This window comes from Balaenoptera borealis, assembly GCF_965194805.1.
Source record: "Balaenoptera borealis genome assembly, chromosome: 15".
Taxonomy (NCBI): Eukaryota; Metazoa; Chordata; class Mammalia; order Artiodactyla; family Balaenopteridae; genus Balaenoptera; species Balaenoptera borealis.
The window spans coordinates 11,674,418-11,698,877 of NC_138871.1; the positions used below are offsets into that span (position 1 = coordinate 11,674,418).

Below are 24,460 nucleotides of genomic sequence, written 5' to 3' on the forward strand. Positions count from 1 at the left end.
TCTTTCTTCCTCCCTTTCTTCCTCCCTCCCTCCCTCTTTCCCTCTTTTTCTTCCTTCCTTCCTTCCTTCCTTCCTTTCTTTCTCTCTTTCTTTCTTTCTTTCTTTCTTTCTTTCTTTCTTTCTTTCTTTCTTTCTTTCTTTCTTTCTTTCTTTATGATAGCTTAGTATTATAGATGGTAACTATTGCAGAATTACCTTGGGATAGTATTGCATTCATGCATTCATTCGTTTATTGAGTGAGAGTCAATGCTCTTACTCTAAATCAGAGGTTGGCAAACTATGGCTGCTGAAATTGCTTCTTACATTCTTGAAGGGTGTTTTAAAAAAAGAGAGATCTTGCAACAGAAACCATATGTGGCCTGCAAATTTAAAATGTTTACTATCTAGCCCTTTATAGAAAATTGGCCAACCCCTGATCTAAATGAGTATAACTTAAATTCTTGGCTCATGTTTTTTTTTTCTTTTGGAACTGTTTCTGTAAGATTCTCTTTAGAACTGACATTTGAAAATTAAAATTTTCATTGTCTTTTACAGAGAAGATGGTGAATTAGAAGATGGTGAAATAGATGATGCAGGATTTGAAGAAACTCAAGAACAGGAAGCAAAAGAGGATGAAAAGCAGAAAAATGAGAAAGCCTACAGAAAATCAAGGAAAAAACACAAGAAAGAAAAAGAGAAGAAAAAGTCCAAAAGGAGAAAACGTGAGAAACATAAGGTTAGTCAGAATCTATTTTTTTATTCTTTTGGTAAATTTTTATGAAATATAAAACACTGAAAATTATAAAGTATAAATCATTGCCTATTTTCTTATAAAATATATGGTTTAGATCTTTTTATATGCTTAAGGAATTTTCTGAACATAAAGATTATATGAACTATTTTAAAGATTTAAAAAATATTCATGAGAACCTTACTGTATAGAACAGGGAACTCTACTCGGTTCTCTGTGGTGACCTAAATGAGAAGGAAATCCAAAAAAGAGGGGACATATGTATACATATGGCTGATTCACTTTACTGTATAGCAGAAACTAACACAACAGTGTAAAGCAGCTCTACTCCAATGAAAAAATTAAATAATCAAAGTAACTTTTAATGCAAATTAGAATAAATATTTTAAATTGATGGAAGATTGTATGCAAGAATACTGAAAGCTTAAGGAAAGAAAGTTTCATTCTCTACAGATGTAGATTAACAGCACTGGCATTGTCCATCCATTCATTTATTTATTCATTTGTAAGTATTATTGCGTGCTTGCTGTGGAAATCTCTGTGCTATATGCTGGGGGTTATAGCAATGAATGAAATGGTCTCTGCTGTTATAGAGATTACATTGAAAAGGGAAGGAGAGAGGCAGTAAACAATTGAAAAACAAATGCTATCAAGAGAACAGTTGGGTGCTGGATACAGAGTAATGTGGATTGCGGTTGAGAAGAAGGGAAACCTATACTGACAGAGAACTCAGAGAAAAGTTGGCAGCAGTGGTGGGGTAGTTTTTGAAACTCCCTGAATTTCCCCCATAAAAACAGAGCAATTAGGATAGCAAAACCAAAAATTCATTGGCAACATCTACCAAAAAAATGAAGTAACAAGTTATCTTCACAAACCTCAAAAATAAAAAAGGATAAGGCCAAACCACAGACAGCAGCAAGACCGGAGCAGGATCAGCAATTGTGTGAAATGAAGCAGAGGAAAGGTTAAAAAGAACTTCCAGAAAACAAATTACCAACAGGTATTCATCTCAGTGAAGGAGTCCCCAGTGAACATGGAAAGCCTGTCGGCCAAACTGAGAAACAGCAATGGAAACTGAGAGGGGGCTTTACTAGCTCCCAATTCCCACATGAGTATAAGGTGACCATGTAAAATTGGATGGTGCTACAATGGTCTGTGCCTGATGAATACTCATCAACTAAATCTCTTCTAGGACAGAGTCCCACCCTGAGGAGATAACTGCTAGGAGTAGAATCTAAGTTGAGAGGACAAGAATACTAGGGCCAAGGAAGGAAATTGGGGGAAGGGAGCGGGGTGGCATATCTCAGAAGATACACAGCCATGTTTTTTAATACTTCATGTGCTAACAACAGAAGAAATAACCCTAGAGAGTGAAGCTATGAAAGTTTTCCTGGCTCATTCCTCCTTTGACACATGAGCAACAAGATTGGACCATGATCACATTCCATATAAGTTATTATTATTAAAAAAAAGAGGAAAATGGGGAGAATAATATTCTTCCAGAAAGGAAAGAATGCTCACAAAACATGAAAAACTTAACCTAACATTTCAAAATGATTTTTAAAAATTAAGAAAATAATACAGACTATGATCAAATAGCATCAGCAGAACTTAACCTAACAGAAAACAGAAAAACTTAACCTAACATTTCAAAATGATTTTTAAAAATTAAGAAAATAGGGGCTTCCCTGGTGGCGCAGTGGTTGAGAATCTGCCTGCCAATGCAGGGGACACGGGTTCGAGCCCTGGTCTGGGAAGATCCCACATGCCGCGGAGCAACTAGGCCCGTGAGCCACAAATACTGAGCCTGCGCGTCTGGAGCCTGTGCTCCGCAACGAGAGGCCGCGATAGTGAGAGGCCAGCGCACCGCAATGAAGAGTGGCCCCCGCTCGCCGCAACGAAGACCCAACACAGCCAAAAATAAATAAATAAATAAATTAATTAATTAATTAAAAAAAAATAGAAACACTCCTTTAAAAAAAAAAACAATTAAGAAAATAATACAGACTATGATCAAACAGCATCAGCAGAACTGGGGGAAAAGGGAATCCTTTGGTCATTTAGGCAAAAAGACCAAGTCACTTATTAAGAAAGGAAAGTCAGATTTATAGAAAAAATTTTGATATCAACATTTTATGCCAGAAGATAATGGAGTAACATATTTGAATAAAATGCAAGCCAAGCATTTTATATCCAGCTAAATACCGAACTTCAAATATAAAGTCCTCAGAAAAACTGTATATAATAGAAGTCAGGAAATATTTATTATCATAAGACTTCTCATAGAGTCTCCTAGAGCACACGTTCAGATAACCAAAATGGGTGAAAAAGTGAGAGTGATCTACATACACTACGTATTAGTCTGTAAAGCTAAGACTAAATGATGGACATGGGGGGCAGTATATTATGTATTGAAACATTACAACTGTAAAAAATGTCAGGGAAAGCAGAAGAATATATGGTAAGCAGGATAACCTTATTGGTAGTTTTTTAGTTATTAACTGAGAATTTTTAAATATACTTCAAATTATTATCCTGGGAATGAAAGAGAGGAAGTAGAAGAAGAGGTTACTGCCTAATTTCAATATTGGTCCTACTAGTAAACAAATAGTATGCAAAGAAGGGATAGGGACTAAGGTTATTGGAAAAAGACAACTTGAAAGAAATAACTGAAACAAAAATATAATCTTTTAATACCAAAAGATATACCTCCCAACAATGCAAAATCCAACTCTAAGCTATGTAAAAGAGAAAGATTTAAAAAGTGGGTAAAACCATTGTAAAGCAATTATACGCCAATAAAGATGTTAAAAAAATAAAAAATAAAGAAATGAAAAGTGGGTAAAGCTATACCAGGCAGATGCAAAGAAAGAGAAGGCAGAAATCACAGTGTTGATATATGAAAAAGTCAAATTTAGGTCAAAAAGGCATTGAAAGAAACAAAGAAGGGCATTTTGTAATGTTAAGGTTATAATTCACAGTGACGATTTGTTATTAATGTTTAATATCCCCTTAAACATCAGTTTTCATAAAGCAGGAACTATAGGAACGATGAGAAGAAATAGACAGGAATACAGTAATAACAGGAGATACACCAGTATATCTCTCTTAACCCAAAGAGATTAATCAAATGGATGAAAAGGTGGTAAGGATATTAAAGAAATATTATAAATATATAGTAAGCTCTGAATCATGAGAATATATCCCTCTCAAGTATACTTGGAATATTCATAAAAACAGACCATGTCATAGGCAACAAAGAAAACTCCAATTAATTTGATAGAGCAGAAATAGTACAAAGAGTAATCTCAAACCACAATGCAGTAAAACTAGACATTAATAACAAAGTCGAAAAACAGAAGCACCTTTGAATGCAGACTAAACCTGCCGAATTTCATGAAAATAATAATAGAATTTGACATATGGAAGATAGCTAAAAAATTATCAGAAGAAAAATTATTATAGTATTAAAATCTAGAAAACAGCAAAGTAAGACAGAAACAAAAAGGAAGGGCTTAATAAAGTTATTAGCAGAATTTAACAAATTAGAATGAAAAGTCAGTAGTTTTTTTTTTTTTGGCTATGCCGCACGGCACGCAGGATCTTAGTTCTCCCATCAGGGATCGAACCTGTGGCCCCTGCAGCACGGGTTGGCCAAACTAATTAAGAAAAAAAGGGAAGCGCAAAAACACAGTTAGATATTTTGAGGCTAAGAACTTTTAAAACCATCAAGTCCTGGTTCCTTTTTAACAGTTCTTCCTTTAATTCATCTATCTTCCCTCATAGATAGGTACTTTGAACATTTTGCTTGAAAATCTTAACTAGATCACCTAGTTCATTAGACACATTTTCTACTTTCCATATTGCTGAAGGTAACAGTGTTGCTAGATTTCTGCCACTACATAACAAGGATCTCCCTTTTTCCAGTTTTAATAAGATATCTCTCACTTTCCTTTAAGTTGCCCCAAAGTCCAAAATTTTACTAACAATCATTCAGGGTGATCTAGGCTTTCACTAGCGCCCTCTTAAAATCATTCCAGTTTCTATCCACTGCCTGGTTCCAAAACCAGTTCTACCTTTTAGATATTTGTACTGGCAGCACCGCATTTCCAGATACCAAAATCTGTATTAGTTAACTATTGCTGCGCAACATATTACGCCAAACTTAGAAGCTTAAAACAACAAAAGTATGTCTCCTAGTTTCTGTGGGTCAGGAATGTGGTCACGGCTTAACTTGGTATTCTGGCTCAGCGCTTCCTGCGAGGTTGCAGTCATCTCCTGACTAAGGCAGGATCCTCTTCCAAGTTCGGTCATGTGGCTCTTGGCAGGCCTCCGTTCCTCACCACGTGGACCCCTTTACACACCACTTCTTCGACCTCGTGCTTTGGCTGGCTTCCTCCAAAGCAAGAGAGCAAGAGAGAGCACCCAGGATGAAAGCTACAGTCTTTTTTATAACCTAATCACTTCTGACAAATTCTGTTTGCTAGAAGCAAGCTTCTAAGTCTAGTCCACACTCAGAGGGAGAGGAATTAATCTCCACCTCTTGAGGGTAGGAGTAATAATGAATTTGTGGACAATTATTATTAGAGAAATGCCATTTAATTGATTTTATATTTTGCATTTTCACTTAATACAGATAAACATTTTGTTGTTTCTATAAAATCTTCTAAAATACCATTTTAATTGATTACTCTGTATTGTATTATACTTTAGTATCGTTCTCTTACTATTGAACATGGAGATTTTTTGTGATAAATCTTGAAGGACAGGTAGGCATTAGCTCGTTGACCAAAAAGACACAGAGAATACAAAAGCAAAAAGGTGTGAAAAGGCTGGCATGGTTTGGGGAAGTCACTGAAGTCCCTAAATTCTTTCTGTTACTGTTTGAATATTTAAAGGGGTCACTAAATGGCTCTCCTATTAATTAGTTCTTGACTATGTCTTTTGCCCTCTTTACTCACCACGTTGTGGTGTCATGTTTGTTAAGAGCTCTATAGAAAGGATAATCACTGAGACTTGAACTTTATTTTTAAAGCCGTGACTTGTATTTTTTTAATTTTATTTATTTATTTATTTATTTTTGGCTGTGTTGGGTCTTCGTTTCTGCGCGAGGGCTTTCTCTAGTTGCGGCAAGTGGGGGCCACTCTTCATCGCGGTGCGCGGGCCTCTCACTATCGCGGCCTATCTTGTTGCGGAGCACAGGCTCCAGACGCGCAGGCTCAGTAGTGTGGCTCACGGGCCTAGTTACTCCGTGGCATGTGGGATCTTCCCAGACCAGGGCTCGAACCCGTGTTCCCTGCATTGGCAGGCAGATTCTCAACCACTGCGCCACCAGGGAAGCCCTATTTATTTTTAAAACATTTATTTATTTGGCTGGGCCGGGTCTTAGTTGTGGCATGCAGGATCTTCGTTGTAGCATGTGGGATCTTTAGTTGGGGCATGCGGACTTCTTAGTTGGGGCATGCAGACTTCTTAGTTGTGGCATGCGGACTCTTAGTTGCGCCATGAGGGATCTAGTTCCCCAACCAGGGATTGAACCAGGGCCCCCTGCATTGGGAGCATGGAGTCTTACCCACTGGACCATCAGGGGAGTCCCTAGACTTGAACTTTAGTACTTACCAACCAAGTGTATTGAAAGAAATAATCCACCAGTGTATTATAGGTAAAATAACAAAATTAAAGGAACACTTTCAAACACTAAACAGATACCAAACAATAACCAAAAAAAAGAAACTCAAAAATCTGAAATAAAAAAAGTATACTATCCTTTTCACTTAAAAATTTAAAAATTTAATAATTTTTAATTATTCTCTATTACTTCCAGCTATTTTTAATGTAGTCCAATTGCTAATTTTGGGTTAATAATTACTCTACTTCTTATTACTGTAGGTGAGCCACATATGTATTATTTTATAATAGCCTTCCTAATGACTTCTTAAAGTCTGTGTTCTAGACTCATTTTTGGGGGCTAGCCTGAAGAATCTTCTCCCTTTAACAGAATCTTCTCTTCTCTGATGGCTCTTCCTGAAGCAATGCCTTTGTTTGAACTTCTTCTTAAGCAAGCCTTACCCCTTTAGTGTTCTTCAAGTGAAAGGTTTTCTTTTGAGCCAGAGCTGACTTCTGCTAGTAACAGAGCAAACTTGGCTTTTAAATGGACAATATTTATTTCAAGTCCTAACCAAAAAGATTAGGTAGTTAAGCTTGAAGCATTTCATAGCATAATTATAAAAAGATCTTCATATCACCTATCAAATCAACAAAAACAGAATTAACAGCACCCCAAAACTAAACCCCAGAACATTTAAGAACAAGGTGGAGGAAAAGTTTGTCTTCTTTAACCAGCATTTAAGAATGGAGTAGAAGAAAACGGATCCTTCTACTCTAAAAGTATCAAGAGGTCAATTTAGTTCAGCACATTTTTACTGAGTTTGTTCTAGTCTTAGATGCTGGGAATGCAAGGATGATAAAATACAGAGCCAGTGTCTTTGTTGATAAGAACTTCAAAAAAAATTTTTAAAGAGGGTGCTTAACCTGGGAAGGTAATTATTTTGGCTAGATAGAGGATATTTAGTGATTTTTTTTTTTTGAAATTGCATTCATATTTGAAAAAGCTTATTCTTGATATTTGTCAATCACTGTCAATTACTTGTGGTTTGCATTTCATCTTTGTTCAATTTTGTGGGTTGGATTTATGTTATATTTATAATTTGGAATGTTTTGATATCTTTTAGATTTAGGGTACTTATGTAATAGATTAAGAACTCTAAAGCTGTTTTAGGTAAAAAATAAATTAATTCATACTCTATTCATGTTCTAGGACTCTTTTTGGTGATGAGGAACCAATTTTATTTCCTTTAAGGTTAACTTAGGGGCTTCCCTGGTGGTGCAGTGGTTAAGAATCCGCCTGCCAATGCAGGGGACACGGGTTCGAGCCCTGGTCCGGGAAGATCCCACATGCCACGGAGCAACTAAGCCCGTGCGCCACAACTACTGAGCCTGCGCTCTAGAGCCCGTGTGCCACAACTACTGAAGCCCGCGTGCCTAGAGCCCATGCTCCACAACAAGAGAAGCCACCGCAGTGAGAAGCCGTGCACTGCAACGAAGAGTAGCCCCCGCTCGCAGCAACTAAAAGCCCACGCACAGCAGCGAAGACCCAACGCAGCCAAAAATTTTAAAAAATTAAAAAAATAAAGATTAACTTAAAGTTAAGACTACTTTAGAGCCTAGAGGTGCAGTATTTTCTATTTGAAGTCCTTGGGCCAAAGGGATGATGGGGAAAATGCTGCCATTAAAATCCCCGAGAAAAGAGGAAAATGTACTATTCCTCAGAAAATTTCAGAGAAGTTGGGGTGGAGGTGGTCTTTGGAGCAAGAATTTTCCAGTTAATACTTCAGAACCTACTAGGATAATATAATCTATTGGTTGGCACCTCTGGCTGAAACAAGCTTATCTAGTTACTAGTTAAATTTTCTTCCTTTTGTAAATGTAACATTTTTGGTTTTTCCTTCTTTTAGCATAATTCTCCATCCAGTGATGATAGTTCAGACTACAGCCTTGATTCAGAGGTCGAACATACAGAAAGTTCCCACAGAAAAAGAAGTGGTTTCTACAGGGATTATGACATTCCATTTCCTCAGGTATTGCCTTTATTTTTATTGTCATAAAATATACCTAACATAAAATTTACCATTTCAACTATTTCTTTTTCTCTCTCTTTTTTTTTTTTTAAATTAGAGTATAATTGACCTATGACACTGTGTTAGTTCCAGGTGCACAACATAGGATTCAATATTTCTATACATAACAAAACGATCACCACAGTAAGTTTGGTTACCATCTGTCGCCATACAAAGATATTACATTATTATTAACTGTTTTCCCTATGCTGTACATTTCATCCCTGTGACTCCTTTATTTTGCAACTGGAAGTTTATACCTCTTAATCTCCCTCACCTATTTCATCCCCATTCCCCTCTGGTAACCACTTGTTTGTTCTATCTGTGAATCTGTTCCTGTTTTGTTATGTTTGCTCATTTGTTTTGGTTTTTAGATTCCACGTATAAGAGAAATAATAGTGATATTTCTCTTTCTCTATCTGCCTTATTTCACTTAGCATAATGCCCTCTAAGTCCGTCCTTATTGTCACAAATGGCAAGATTTCATTCTTTTTTATGGCTGAGTAATATTCCATTGTATATATACTGCATATACTGCGTGTGTATATATATATATATATATATATATATATATATATATATATATATATATATATATATATACTGTATCTTCTTTATCCGTTCATCTATTAATGGACACTTAGGTTGCTTCCATATCTTGGCTATTATAAACAATGCAGCAGTGAACATAGGGGTGCATATCTTTTTGAATTAGTGTTTTTATTTTCTCTGGGAAAATACCCCAAAGTGGAATTGCTGGATATTTGGTAGTTCTATTTTTAATATTTTGAGAAACCTCTGTACTGTTTTCCACAGTGGCTGCACCAATTTACATTCCCACCAACAGCATACAAGTGTTCCCTTTTCTCCACATTTTCACCAACACTTGTTATTTCTTGTCTTTTTGATGATAGCCATTCTGCCAGGTGTGAGGTGATAGATATATCCTTGTGGTTTTTTTTTTTTAATTAATTAATTAATTACTTTTGGTTGCATTGGGTCTTTGTTGCTGTGCGCTGGCTTTCTCTAGTTGCAGGGAGCGGGGGCTACTCTTCGTTGCGGTGCGCGGTGGCTTCTCTTGTTGTGGAGCATGGGGTCTAGGCACATGGGCTTCAGTAGTTGTGGCATGTGGGCTCAGTAGTTGTGGCTTGCGGACTCTACAGCGCAGGCTCAGTAGTTGTGGCGCACGGGCTTAGTTGCTCTGCGGCATGTGGGATCTTCCCAGACCAGGGATCAAACCCGTGTCCCCTGCATTGGCAGGCGGATTCTTAACCACTGCGCCACCAGGGGAGCCCTATCCTTGTGGTTTTGATTTGCATTTCCCTGATGATTAGTGATGTTGAGCATCTTTTCATGTGTCTGTTGGCCATTTGTATGTCTTTGGAAAAATTCACTATTTTCACCATTTAAAAATATATAGTTCAGTGACATTAAGTTTATTTACGATGTTGTGCAACCATCACTTCTGTCCATTTCCGGAACTTTTTCATCTTCCTAAATAGAAGCCATGTACCTATCAAGCAATAATACCTAATTTCCCCCTCCCTCCACTCCTGGTAACCACTATTCTACTTTCCATCTCTATGAATTTGCCTGCTCTAGGTACTTCATATAGGTGGAATCATGCCGTATTTGTCCTTTTGTGTCTGGCTTATTTCACTTACCATAATTTTTTCAAGGTTCATCTGTGTTGTAGTACGTATCAGAATTTCCTTCCTTTTCAAAGCTGGATAATATTCAATTATATGTATATACCACATTTTGTCAATAGATACTTGGACTGCTTCCACCTTTTGCGTATTGTGAATAATGCTGCTATGAACGTGGGTGTATAGGTATCTCTTTGAGACTCTGCTCTCAGTTCTTTGGAGTATAGACCTAGGAGTGGAATTGCTTGATGATATGTTATTTCTACATTTAACTTTCTGAGGAACTACCAACTGTTTCCCACAAAGGCTGCACCATTTTACATTTCCACCAACGATGCATGAGATTTTTCTGATTTCTGCACATCCTTGTCAAGCTTGTTATTTTCTGTTTTTGTTTGTTTGTTTTGTTTTGGATAACAGCCTTCCTAATTGGTGTGAAATGATATCTCACTGTGGTTTTGAGTTACTGCTTTTTAAAGAGAAAAATTAAACTTTCAATTTCATTCTTTGCTTTCTGATATTTAAAAAAATATTTTATAAGACATATGCTACAAATTTTAAATCTTTGAAAGTAAAGAATATGTCATGTATTTGTTTGCTGGGGCTGCCATAACAACATACCACAGACTGGTGGCTTAAACAACAGAAATTTATTTTCTCACTGTCTGGAGGCTAGATCTGAGTCCAAGATCGAGGTGCTGGCAGGTTTGGTTTCCTCTGAGGGCCACAAGGGAAGGATCTGTTTAGGCCTTTCTCCTTGGCTTGTAGATGGTCACCTTCATGCTACTTTGTCCTCACATGGTCATTCCTCTGTGCACGTGGACTCTTGGTGTCTCTGTGTCTCCAAATTTCCCCTTATAAGGGCAGCAGTCAAATTGGATGAGGGCCCACCCTAACATCCTCATTTCAACTTAATCACCTCTTTAAAGGCCCTTTCTCTAAACACTGTCATATTTTGAGGTACTGGGGGTTAGGGCTTCAGTATATGAATTTTGTGCCACCTACCTCTTCAAGTGCAAACATTATTTGATGTGTTTTAAACAGAAAAAAAATTTAAAACAACATGATATACTTTATGTCTTCCTTAAATATGTTGCACTGTATGAACAGAATCTTCAATCTGAATATTATTTTGTGCTAGAAAAATCCTGATGCTTTCAGGAGCACTGAGGAGTATTCGGGTCAGTGTGCATGTATCTGAAAAACCCCAGACTTCCTGAGTTCTGGTGGGTGGGGGTCGCTAAGGCTTCCGCTTTTTCCAGACTCTGGACTCCTTTTGTTCCCAAAGATTGAAAGGATAGTCAAAAGTGCTGTTGAACCTTCCAGATGATTTTTCATGCTGGGCTGATGCTTTCAGAGCAAAAACAGCTCCAAATACTGCTCACTTCTGGGGATTTTCATCTACTCCATGGGTAATGGTCCAGTAATCCTTCACTAATTTGTTAGCTCTCTGATGTCTACAGTGGTCTGAAAAAAATATCTTGTCTATCTTTGCTGCATTTTTTTAGGAGGAGGACTGATCTGAATTAAATTACCTAGTCTGCCATTAGAAGAGAAAGTTCAGGATCATTTCCTTCACATATGCTTTAGGGTTGACTCATTGAGGTTAGAAAGTATATCCTAAAAATCTCATGTAATTAGATAACAAGTATCTACTGTATGACACTTCTACAGTTATAGGCCGACAATAGAATATAGTATCAGCATCTAGCTATTAAATTAGAGGACTTAATATATCTCCTTTTTCCTCATCCTTGCTCAGGGTCTCCTGTTCTCTTATTTCATGCTTAGAGTGACAGCCTGTGTAACAGAAACCAAATCTGCCCCCACAGACATTCTAGCAGGTAGATAGCCTAATAATCAATAAGCAGAGTGATTGGAGAAACTATATCCTTCAGTAAAATTTATAGTCTTTTTCATTTCTTTTATCTTTAGGAGGGCTTTTAAAAATACTTGCTAGATCCTTGCTGGTGAGTACATTTTGTTCATTCCAAATGGTGAACATGTGAAGCACGAGGAGATACTCTCCTAGAGAACTGGGGCTGCTCTGTAACCCCTCATTCATTTAGCGCTTCCTGGAGAGCTTGCACCGCATGGGTGGTGCCCTGATGCAAACACTAAGCACTGCAGCAAGCCACATTAGAGTCTGTCACTGCAGAAGAAGCCCTGAGGTTTGCATAATTAGAGGGCTATTAGGATTATTTGCAGTTGGGAAAACGAGGGATGAATTGAAAGTTTAGGGATAATTCTGCTTGAAAAAGTAGGAATTATGGAGATTATTTTTGTAAAGGCTGTGAAAAATCAGAGAATTGGATTAAGACTTAAAGCTTTTGCGAAAAGCATCTAATCTCTAGAGAAAAATTCATACTCGCCCATTAACAGAGTAATCCTTGCTCATTAGGCGTTGAAATATATCATTGAAGAATTAATGTAATCACATTTTTTATAAAAGGAAATGTAAGTACCATTCAACTAATTAATTAATCTTCAACTTAATCAAAGCAATTATTTTTTGTTTTATTTTCATAGTGGCTTTTTTTAAAATGTAAGAAACTGCCTTTTGGTTATAGTTATAAATCCCCTTCTGAATTTCTGAAGTGCTAGACTGAGAACAGTTTATAAACTTTAAAAATGTTGCTTAAAAAAATTTGGAAATCTAATATAATGTCTTCAAAATTTAAAATTGATGAGCTAATTGATTTTCTTGATTGCTTTAGTTATATACTTTTTCTCTATTTTATAATTGCTGAAAAGGACTTAGTATTTCTCTGAATTTTACTTTTTATTTTTTTTGAATTTTTGAATTTTATTTTATTGTTATTTTTTATACAGCAGGTTCTCATTAGTTATCTATTTTATACATATTAGTGTATATATGTCAATACCAATCTCCCAGTTCATCCCACCACCACCACCACCACCCCGCCCCGCTTTCCCCCCATGGTGTCCATACGTTTGTTCTCTACATCTGTGTCTCTATTTCTGCCCTGCAAACCGGTTCATCTGTACCATTTTTCTAGGTTCCACATATATGAGTTAATATACGATATTTGTTTTTCTCTTTCTGACTTACTTCACTCTGTATGTTCTCTGCATTTTATTAAAAACACAGTCTCATGTTAGTATTCTGCCAGGGCAGTATTTTTATATCACATTTAAAATGTACTAAACTGAAAATGAGTCATGGTCTGACTTTTTCTAGATCCTCAAGCTGTAATTATGTGCAATTTTTTCTTGCTTTCTTATAAAAAAATTGACAATAGATATGATAGAAGTAATAAAAATATTTCAGTGAATAGAGATATACTTGAATTACTATCATTAAATGAACTTCTAGGACTACAATGTATTTTTTGTTTTTACATGCTTTAGTAAAAAGCATTAAAATTAATAATGTATAAGTGCAATAAATAGTTTCTAATGAGCAATTTATTCATTAGATTTTTTTACAATTAGGGAAATCTCTGTTTTTTCTCTTAGACCTCAAATATATTTTCTTTTTACAAATTTGACTTTACATATGGTTTTTTAATTAAATATAATGTGCTTAAACGTGTCATTTGGGAATTTTTGAATCTTAGGAGACTCTATATATTTTCTACCCTTGCTCCAAGCTGTTTTACTATTTTTTTTTTTCTGTTTTCAAAAAGACCTCTTCAGTTTTTTTGGAGACGGAATTCCTGTATGACAGTATGGATTTTAAAGTACTGTTATGTGTATAAATATTGAGGCATGGAGCATGAGAAACATAAGACATGGACATGGAAAACAGAAGGTGAACAAGACACACTCTCCAGCAGTGTTCTATGAACATTATAATGTTTAATAACATCAGAGTAGCATTTAGCTTTTTGAACTTAGTTTTAAATAGTGCCATAGATAAGTTCTAACCAAGAGGCAGAACTAATAACTGTCTTTTCCCCTTCTTTCTCGCAACTTTCTGGGGGAAAAAAGTTGTCCTGTGTTACTATCAATTCCTATACATAACTGAAAAATCTTGATAATGGTTGTGCGTTTTCACTTAGCATGGACATATATCAGGAAGCTACATGGCATCAAAGAAGAGTCAACATAACAGAAAATTTAAAAGTAAAGAATATGATGAGTACAGTACCTACAGTGATGAGAACTTTGGTAACTACAGTGATGAGAACTTTGGTAACTACAGTCAGGAAACAGAGGAAGATTTTGCCAGTCAGCTGAAACAATACAGGCAAGCTAAAGAAACCTCAAATACTGCTTTAGGATCATCATTTTCTAAAGAACCAGGGAAAAAACAAAGATTGAAAGGAATTCAGCAAGGTAAGTTTGAAATTGTCTGTTTTTTAATATGAGAACCTTATTAAAACAGGTAAATATGAAGTAAAATCTTAAATTTCTTTGTCCTTTCCCATGAGCAGCTTATTCCTGTGCTTCCTGAATTCATTTTTATTTATTTTGTAGACCTTGAGGACAAAAATCTACAAATATTTCAATCTGCATGATATCTTAAAATTTGAATTTAAAAGATTTCTTAATATTTTTAAAGTGCATATAAATGTAAAACAACTTTCCTGTTATGTTTTTCCCCTCCCTTCTATATGGTATCAGTATACTGAAAGAAATAACCTACCTTTTTCAGCTGTCTCTGTTACTCTGTATTACTTTATGTTTTAGACCTGTAAGGACAGAATCCTGGGAAGCTATTCTTTTATTAGGCTTTAAAATGTAGTGATCATCTTTTCTATGTAAATGTACTCAGGACTATAGACATTCTTCAGGATCAGAAATAAGAACATAATCTAAAGAAATTTCTTGAGTGATAACCTATTCATCTGCTATATTGAGGTACATCGTCCCTGGAGAGACCAGTACAAGATTGCCATAGAAATTATGGGTCACATCAGGGTCAAATCAGCCTTAAGAACTGTCCATTCAGTATGTCTGCTTCAAGAAAACTGGAGCGAGATGAGGCTGAGGTGAAGTAGTGAGCACCCAAGCCCTATGTAACTATCATTTAATTATCATTGAAAAAAGGAATCAGTTACGAGTAAATTTGGTTATTTTTATGGCTTTATTTTTTCTTGATTTCCAAGCAAAATTCCTTTGAAAAATGTGGATCTAGGCTTTGTTGAACTAAAGAGACAGGAATTTGTCTATGCATATGCTATTGTAATTAGTAAGCTTGTTCCTGGAGTCCAGACATAGTGGTGTCAGGGATCATTCCACTGGGGGAATAAGGGGAATGTAGAGACCTTGTTCATCCTTTCCCACCTGGGGTTCTTCCTTTCAAATTCTTTCTGTTTGTTCTGTTAAAGAATTGAGTATTGCATTTTATTTTGACTTTCATTTTTTCCCCCAGAATTATGAAAATAATATATGCTCAAATGTAGAAAACTTTTTCTATGTGTAGAAAAGATAACCCAGCAAAGATCAAAGATAAAACAAAAGCAGTTTGAATCCCTACTCCCAGAGACAATTACTATTAATATTTTTGGTATACTTTTTTTTTTGTTTTTGGCTGTGCCCCGGCTTGTGGGATCTTAGTTCCCCAACCAGGGATCAAACCCAGGCCCCCTGCAGTAGAAGCACGGAGTCTTAACCACTGGACTGCCAGGGAATTCCCCGGTATACATTCGTCTAGAATTTTTTGACAATTATTTTTTAACAAAAAACTATACACTGTTATAACTTGGTTTTTTCCCTTAACTGTGAATTGTATCTCAGTCATTCTTATGTTAATGAGTAGACTTTAATGTCTACATTCTATTCAATTAAATAGATATGCCATAATTTGTCTAATAAAGTGTTAGGTTTGTTTGTTAGTAATTATTTGGGATTTAAGTTGCACCCATTTTTTAAAATTCTGTGATTAACCCTGCATATTTATACATATCTTGGCAAACATTTTTTTTTGAGAGTAAATGCTAAAATGTAGAATTGAGTCAAAAGACATAGCTACATTTGAAGATTTTTGATCCATATACCAAGTTGATATCCAAAAAGGTGATGTAGCAATTTATAACACCCCTGCCAGTGTGTGCAGATGCCAATTTCTCCAAATCCCTACCAACATTATTCTTTGAGGTGAAAATAGTCATGTTATCTTTAAATTTTTAATTTCTTTGATTTCTTTAATGAAGTGAAACATTTTTCTATATATCTATTGGCTATTTTGTAGGTTTAATATCATTAGAAAACTTATTAGTTCAATATGACTCTGGTATAATGAGAAATCACTTTGTATTGTAACTTACTACCCTAATATATAATTTTAGTCATTTGAGTATCTCTTTAGAGACTTTTAAATATCAAGTTTTTCAAAAGTAAAAGACAAATATAAATTTTGCTTGGAGATATATGTGATGTCTATTCAACATTATCAATAGAAACTCAATTTGCCACAAATTAATCACTAATACCTACAATGTCTTCCTTAGAGATGAATGGTAATATTTAATTCTCTTAAAAACAGAAAACCTTGTTAATTGCTTATTCTAAGGAAAATTGAGAATAAAACTAGATTTGACCTCTCCAGCCATGTATATATCCTTGTTTCTTGCCTTCCTTATGTTGTTAACATCCCTTAAGAAACAAGACAATAAGGAGCAGTACCCACGAAGTAAAATGTAAAGACTGAATTAATTTTTTTCACTGAATCTAAAGGGAAAAAAAGAATACACTGTACATTATAGACTATTTAAAATATGCTATTCCCTGTAAACTAGTAGATTGTCTAGTGTGCTGTTTTTTTAACTATCTGAAGTACATTTTAACTTTTTTAGGTATTGAACAGAGGGTTAAAAGTTTTAATGTTGCTCGTGGACGCGGCTTACCGAAGAAAATCAAACGCAAAGACCGTGGAGGAAGGGCCAATAAAGGGCCTAATGTGTTTACAGGAACGGATGACTTTCAAGAGGTACTGAGAACTTATATATAATGAGGAGAGGAGCTTTTCCATTTTGTAACTTATTTGGCTGCAAAAGAAAGCATTGTGATTCTTTTTTAAATTTATTTATTTTATTTATTTACTTTTGGCTGCACTGGGTCTTCGTTGCTGTGCGCGGGCTTTCTCTAGTTGCAGTGAGCGGGGGCTACTCTTCGTTGCGGTGTGCGGGCTTCTCACTGTGGTGGCTTCTCGTTGTGGAGCACGGGCTCTAGGTGCGCGGGCTCAGTAGTTGTGGCACATGGGCTCAGTAGTTGTGGTGCACGGGCTTAGTTGCTCTGCGGCATGTGGGATCTTCCCGGACCAGGGCTCAAACCCATGTTCCCTGCATTGGCAGGCGGATTCTTAACCACTGTGCCACCAGGGAAGCCCAGCATTGTGATTTTAATGCTACTTTCCTAGTAATGAAAATTTTCCAGTTCAGATCAAATGAGTATAGATGAATTCCAGAAAAGAAGTATTGTTTTAATTAGTTTTGATAGTAGTACACAGATGCACGTTTTGGTGCCCTCGAAATAAAATCGGTAAGTTGGAAAGCACCTCAAAATAAAATTGATACGTCTGAAAGCAAACATGTTTGTTCTATTAGTTCTCTGTTGTACTTTCCTTTCCTAGGAGTCATGGTCCCTAGATGCAAATGGCAATAAAATTCTAATAGCTCAATACGTAGCAGGAACAAGAAGGGAGATAGCGGTAAATTCACTTACTTATTACAGTTGAAATCATTAAAAGAGAAGAAAGGAGGTATAAATGGTTGGAAAGATGAATTTATGAACTATGTGTATAGTAGATATTGAATAAATATATGTTGAATTGAACTGAACTCTGAACAGTACATTTCAACCTTGTAGCGACTTTCTGGATTAGAGTGGTCCAATTCCTGTATTCTGCCACTGTTCCAGTAAGATTTGATTGAATTGTACAGAGCAAGGGTGGGTTATCAGTAGCTGCAACCTTGATTGATAGAAAAGGGATAGTAGGGGCTTCCCTGGTGGTGCAGTGGCTAAGAATCCGCCTGCCAATGCAGGGGACATGGGTTCGAGCCCTGGTCCGGGAAGATCCCACATGTCGCGGAGCAACTAAGCCTGTGCGCCACAACTACTGAGCCCACGTGCCACAACTACTGAAGCCCACGCACCTAGAACCCGTGCTCTGCAACAAGAGAAGCCACCGCGATGAGAAGCCCGCGCACTGCAACGAAGAGTAGCCCCTGCTTACCACAGCTAGAGAAAGCCTGTGCGCAGCAACGAAGACCCAATGCAGCCAAAATTTTTTTTAAAATTAAAAAAAAAAGAAGAGGGATAGTAACATATTGTAATTGGAAAATTCTCAGTTTTCTCATTTCTGGGTTTAAAGATAATGGGCAAAGATTTCTTAATATGTACTCATTAATGTACTACTTAGGGAGTTGTTAACAGAAAAAAGAAGTTTGGGCCCAAATGAATTTGTGAAACCCAGCACATGCTATGCTACTCTTGGGGATTCTCAGTCAACATTAATGTATTAAACACTCTGAGCAGGTTAGGCATAAAGAAGTCTGTTTTACTTTGTTCAACCCATCATTTTCAAAATTTACTTGACCATGAACTCTTTTTTTCCTACACACCTACTAACATTTACTCTTAACTCACCGTTCCATGGAAACAAGCTTAGAATTTCTGGGTGACTGTAACCTGCCTGTCCATCTTTCTAGACACGCGTAGATGTCTAGGATGTGCTGCTTTCACTAGACCAAATTAATATGAGTGTTTTCTAAGTAAGCCTTCTCCTATGTTCAGTACTCACACCCTGTATGTGAAAAAAAATTAGCTTCCAAGAAAGTATGGTGTTGATCATGTTACTGCCTATCTCTGAGCTTCAGTTTGCTCAATCTGTAAAATTAGAGTACAGTATTAACTCTAATGGCCTCTTCAAGCACTAACATTTTAGATGTTTGCAGATCTGGGCTGCAACTAAAAGATTTCTTTATCATGTAGTAGAAAATCAGAATAAATTCTTTCTTTTGCATTTATCAGATTTAGAATATTTTTCCTTTCTTTATCAAGATTAAAATATGTTATCAACACTATGTCAGTTTATTGGCTCTCACGAGAGATTTCTTCTTACGGTTCCAGAAACAAGCAGGAGCGTGTCAGAGTCCAAGGAAGCAGCTCATGTTCAGGAGTGCTTTGGCGGAGGCCCATCCAGGGTAGAGTGAACATACTTGGAGTGGCCAACGTAGATCCATTTTTACCTTTGCCTTTTCAAGGAGTATTAAGATCCTCCAAAGGCCAGATAAATTTAGGAATACCTGCATGTCCACACTAATTTTCTTGAAAACTCAAGTATAGTCACAGAACATGCAAACTTTTGATGGATTTTAAAGCCTTATTCATTCTTTTGGCCATATAACTCCTAAAATTTTTTAGTCTTTATAGTAACTATTAAATTTTTTTATAAATACATATTCTTTTCCCAGTAGATCCTTAATTTCCTCCTCCTTTTAGTATATTTAAAAAATCTTTTATGCTCTTGTTCCCTATACCAATATAATACATCCTCTAGAGTAAGTAAATTTTAAAATCACCAAGTGGATAGTTTGGTTTTTCCCTCCCTTTCTCTGTCTTTTCCTTCTCTCCCTCTTTCTTTCTTTCTTTTTCTTTTTTTTCTGGCCACACCGCACAGCTTGCGGGATCCTAGTTCCCTGACCAGGGATCAAACCCATGCCCCCTGCAGTAGAAGTGCAGAGTCCTAACCCTGGACCACCAGGGAGTTCCTTCTCCCTCTTTCTTAAATTGTGTTTTCTTTGAAACAGTGTGATATAGTGCAAAGAGTTCTATCTGATTCTACTAACATGAAACGTAACCTTTGGCAAGTCACTAACTTCACTAATCTTCAGTTTTCATATTTGTCCAATGAGGGTGATGAACTAGATTACTTCTGTCGTTCTTCCAGCTCTTATAGTTCATAAAAGATCTTAAGGATAGAGGACAACACAACATTGTGGATCAACTATACTCCTATATAAAATAAAAATTAAATTAAAAATTTAAAAAAAGGATAGAGGACATTTGTGGTTCTTCTGTAGGCTCAAGCTTAAAAGATCAGATCTTCTAGGCACTTTATTTTATCCTGAAATTTTGTTTAAGTTGCTTTAGATTTTCTAGAATACCTTGATTATAGTCAGTTTTCCCATAGTTATGGGTACTGCAATACTTACTACTCGTTTAAACAGAGCTAAACTGGAAAAAAAACAGCCCCCCACGATCCTCCGTTAAGACAACGAGGGGTATCATTAGAAAGTAACATAGACAGAAAGAGTGAGTTATTAATGAAACATAGGTACAACTTGGTACATTTTTCAGCGTTTTTTTGGGGGGGGAGGGTGATTACCTAATATTTTTACTTTTTAATTTCAGAGTTATATTCCTCAAGTTGGCTCATTGACTTTGCACAGTGCACTCTCTTTGGCTGCCTATTTTATTACAGCCACAATTCCTTGTACAGAAGGCATATGTGAACTGGTCATTTATATCTACTTGTTCTAAGTGAGCCTAGAAATAGAAAATGTTTGTAAGTAAAATTTGCATAGATTTAAGACATTTTAAATGATCCTATCAGAGTAGAGTATAAGCAGTTTCTTTGCGTTTTCCTTGGGCATTTGGGTATATATATATATTTTTAAAAGAACCGCAAAGATTATCTATTTTCCTGGTATTCTTATACTTTTTTTCAGAATTCTTCTAGTAAAATATATATTTCATCAGTTGGGAGTGCTGAGGATCAGATTTAAGTTTAGCCATCTATTTCCTTAAGTGTTTGCTGTGAGGCAGTTTCCTGTTTTCAGTAGATTGTGCTTTGTTCTCCATCTTCTAACAAATTGAGGGAAAAGGGAAAACTGATAACAAATCAGAAGAGCAAATGTCAATAGTTATTAAGCTCCTTGATGTTCAAGGCACTATGCATGCTAAGAGCCTGAAAAACAGTGGTGTTTTATAGCGCTCATGAGTGGAAGTCCTTAGCTTGGCTAAGCATCATACTCTCTTGCTACTCAACCCTCTTATACTTGTAGCAAAAGTTGAATAGGGGACTGAGGAGAAGAACTAAGAAAAATAAGTAGGGCTGTGAGATTTTCTACCACATACTAGTTTTTCTTAATTTTTTAAATTTAAAGTTAAAGATAATACATCCTCCATTTTTTTCCTATAGAAAGTACAAAATAACCACACACGCAAGCAATCTATAATTTTTTAGAGGTACATCTAGAGACATACACTGTTAAAGGTAGGGGTGTATTCTTTTAGTCTTTTTCTTTGTCTTTATTATTATAAACTGGGGTCACATTTTCACTTGGTAAGGTATTGTGAACATTTTCTTATGTCCCCAAATTGTCTGTCCATCCCATGATTTTTTAACGACAGCATAATATTCTACCACCTAAATGTATCATAATGTGTTTGACTTGTCTCCTAGTTTTGGATGGGTACAGTATTTCTAAATTTTGTTTTGTTTGTTTGTTTTACTTGTAAATAATTCTGCAGTAGTTATTTTTGTGAATAAATCTTTGTGTGCCTTCCTGATAATTCCTTCAGAATAATCCTGAAAAGTACAAATTTTGTGTCAAACAATATGAATATTTTACGTCTTCTATCAACAACAGTACATGAGAGTAAATATTTTATTGTACCTTTGCCAAAGTATTATTGCTAATTTTCAAGATTTTCATAATTTTATTTTGAAAAACGTAGTTGTGTGTCCTCATTGAATTAGAAATAGGGTTCTTTGCAACTACTAGTATAGCAATAAGCACTTTTCTAGAAGCATATCTCTCTCCAAGTAAATGAATAGCATCAGAATGTCCAGTCTTCACTACTTTTAATAATCAACGTATACTGCTTTCTAGATTCATTTGACTATAAATTTTAATACCTTTTTACTACTTCATACATTTTATTTAAATAATTTTTTTTCTTGCAGTATAGTAAACCAGGGAAAAAATGGAAGGTTATGACTCAGGAATTTATTAATCAGCACACAGTGGAACATAAAGGAAAACAAATCTGTAAATACTTTCTGGAAGGGAGATGTATTAAGGTAAATTTATAGGGGTATCATAAATCATTTTAACTTCTGAAATCATCTTTAAAATTTAAAGTCATTTTAGGGGGTGGTTAGTTTTTTCATTTCTCATATAGTTGTAATAAAACTGGTTCTTCAAAATGTATCTTGCGTTGAATACTGTATATCAGAACTCATTTAATTATATTCTGGGGCAGTAATATAACTTGAGATCTTATTTAACAAACACATGATGCTGACTGTATGGCAAGTACTGTTCGAAGTAGATTACTAACATTAAATGTTTTAATCTTTACAGTGACACAGTGAACTGTAGTTACTGTTATTATGCTTGTTTTTAACATGGCCAAACGAGGAGGTTAAATAAGTCCCCAGAGTAGCTCAGCTAGAAATGGTGAGTGCTGGTGGGGCCAGGCAGTATCCTCTGAGGTCATGCTGCCTGTGCTGGCTCTCTGCACACAGCCACATCCACTGTCTTGGGCAAGAATTCTAAGGACTGCTTGAATTATCATTAGCTCATTATTTAAAGACTGGAGATATGACCATAGTTCTACCATGAAACCCCACGGAGAAAATTCAATTCAGTGGTTTCTTTTTTTTTCCTCTTTCTTCTTTTCTTTTTTTGTGAACAGGGAGATCAATGTAAATTTGATCATGATGCAGAGTTGGAGAAGAGAAAAGAGATCTGCAAATTTTATTTACAAGGATATTGTACCAAAGGCGAGAACTGCATTTATATGCATAATATCCTTTATTAAAAACATGTTAACCAAAATATTGCAGTTTTCAAGCATCATTGAGGCTTTAAAAATCATAAGTACAACCCGGAAAGCCTAGTTTGGTTTTGAATTTAAGATAGCACGTTATATAAACCAGGTCTAATCAGCCCTTGCACTTCAAAAGGGCAAACTGAGTTGTTTTCTTTAGGGAAATGAAATAACTTCCCTTTGGAAAAAAATCTATGAAATAAATGTACTTTATATTTAATATACTCAGCTTATAAGTATTTCAAGAGACCGTGCTTCCTGAAGGAGTAGTTTGCAACATATTTATTCTGTGACTAAATGATTATTTACTTAGGTTCATAAGTAATAAATTGTCATTGTTGGAAATTATAAAATCAAAGTCTTCTCAAATCTTACCACCTAATGATAAGCACTATATATTCTTCCCTACTTCTCCCTTTGGAAATCTATACATTCCAGTTGTATTCCTACCTCTACCCCTATGGCATTTCACTATATATGGTCCTTTAAAAAAATAAAAAATAAATATATATATATATATATATATATATATACTGTCCTTCAGTAAGGACCTTATTTTTTTCCAAATGGTTAGCTCATTGTCCCCTCTTCACAGATTTAAAAGGTCACCTTAACCATATTCTAAATTTTCCTCTGTGCATAATTCTGCTTCTATACTACTATTACACATTGTGCTCTTTGACCATTCCCCTCTGTAATATTACATTTGATATTTACTAGGGCACATACTCCTTTTTTCTTTACCAAAATGTTATGATAAATTCGTCTTATTCAAGCAAAGAAAATTTTTTTTCAGATTTGACGTACTTCTTTAGAAACCAGATACCTTACTGAACTGTTTCTTAAAGCTTTCCATCTATTCTTATGTTTTTCTCCATAGTCATGCTATCTGTGGCATGACAGTTTCAACTGTATTGTCTATACTTCCAGAAAAATGTTAAATAATAGTGATTGTGGCAGCATAATATATGTTTCAAAGATAATGCCCTTTTGCTTTGGCTTATGGCTATAGTTTTAAGATTGATTTTTTAAAAAAATCAAGTTAAGTATGTATATCCTTATTTTACTAAGAGTTTTTAATATCAAAAAAAGATCTTGAATTTTATCAGTTGCCTTTTGTATCTGCTAAGGTGATCACATGATTTTTCTCTCTTGACCTTATCTATGTGATGATTACAGTAATAAATTTCCTAAGACTACCCAGAAATTTCCAGAACATACACTACCTGAAAATGGTATATTTTTCACTATACTTCTAGATTTAATATTTTCTTTAGAAGTTTGTCTCCAAAATTTTAAGTAAGATTAGCCTGTAGTTTTCATTTTTGGGATATTTGACATATCAGACCCCTTTATTTTCTTCATAGATATGAGCTCTTGCTACAAAATTTATTTGTTCTATATTTTATTTTATTGAGTAAAGCAACAGAGTTTACATAATTAAATTACACTATAATATTTGCTATAGCCATTATAAATATTTTTACTTTAAAAAATTGTTTTCTTGAAAAAGAATAGATATATATATATGTATAACTGAATCACTTTGCTGTATACCCGAAGCTTACACAACATTGTAAATTAACTATACTTCAATTAAAAAAATGGTTATTGAGAAAAAAGAATATTAATGGAATTAGCTAATTATCCAAGCT

The 24,460-nt window shown here is 35.4% G+C and overlaps 1 protein-coding gene across 9 annotated transcripts in view; it reads left to right on the plus strand.

Moving 5' to 3' along the window:
* The window catches only part of ZC3H6 (zinc finger CCCH-type containing 6), a 72,552-nt gene that overhangs the window by 18,324 nt on the left and 29,768 nt on the right, over positions 1–24,460 (plus strand). For 5 of the 9 annotated variants that reach the window (XR_014235083.1, XR_014235084.1, XM_082357809.1 and 2 more), the window contains exons 2-7: positions 535–715; positions 8,245–8,367; positions 14,081–14,357; positions 16,820–16,953; positions 21,937–22,053; positions 22,671–22,782. Coding sequence is in view for 7 of the 9 variants with exons in the window: in XM_082357809.1 (XP_082213935.1) it covers positions 535–715; positions 8,245–8,367; positions 14,081–14,357; positions 16,820–16,953; positions 21,937–22,053; positions 22,671–22,782 (944 nt within the window). In the remaining 2 variants the exon portion in view is untranslated. Of the gene's footprint in view, positions 1–534; positions 716–8,244; positions 8,368–14,080; positions 14,358–14,796; positions 15,014–16,819; positions 16,954–21,936; positions 22,055–22,670; positions 22,783–24,460 lie in introns of those variants that run through there. The other 4 variants (XM_082357810.1, XM_082357814.1, XM_082357815.1 and 1 more) reach the window with 4 other exon arrangements.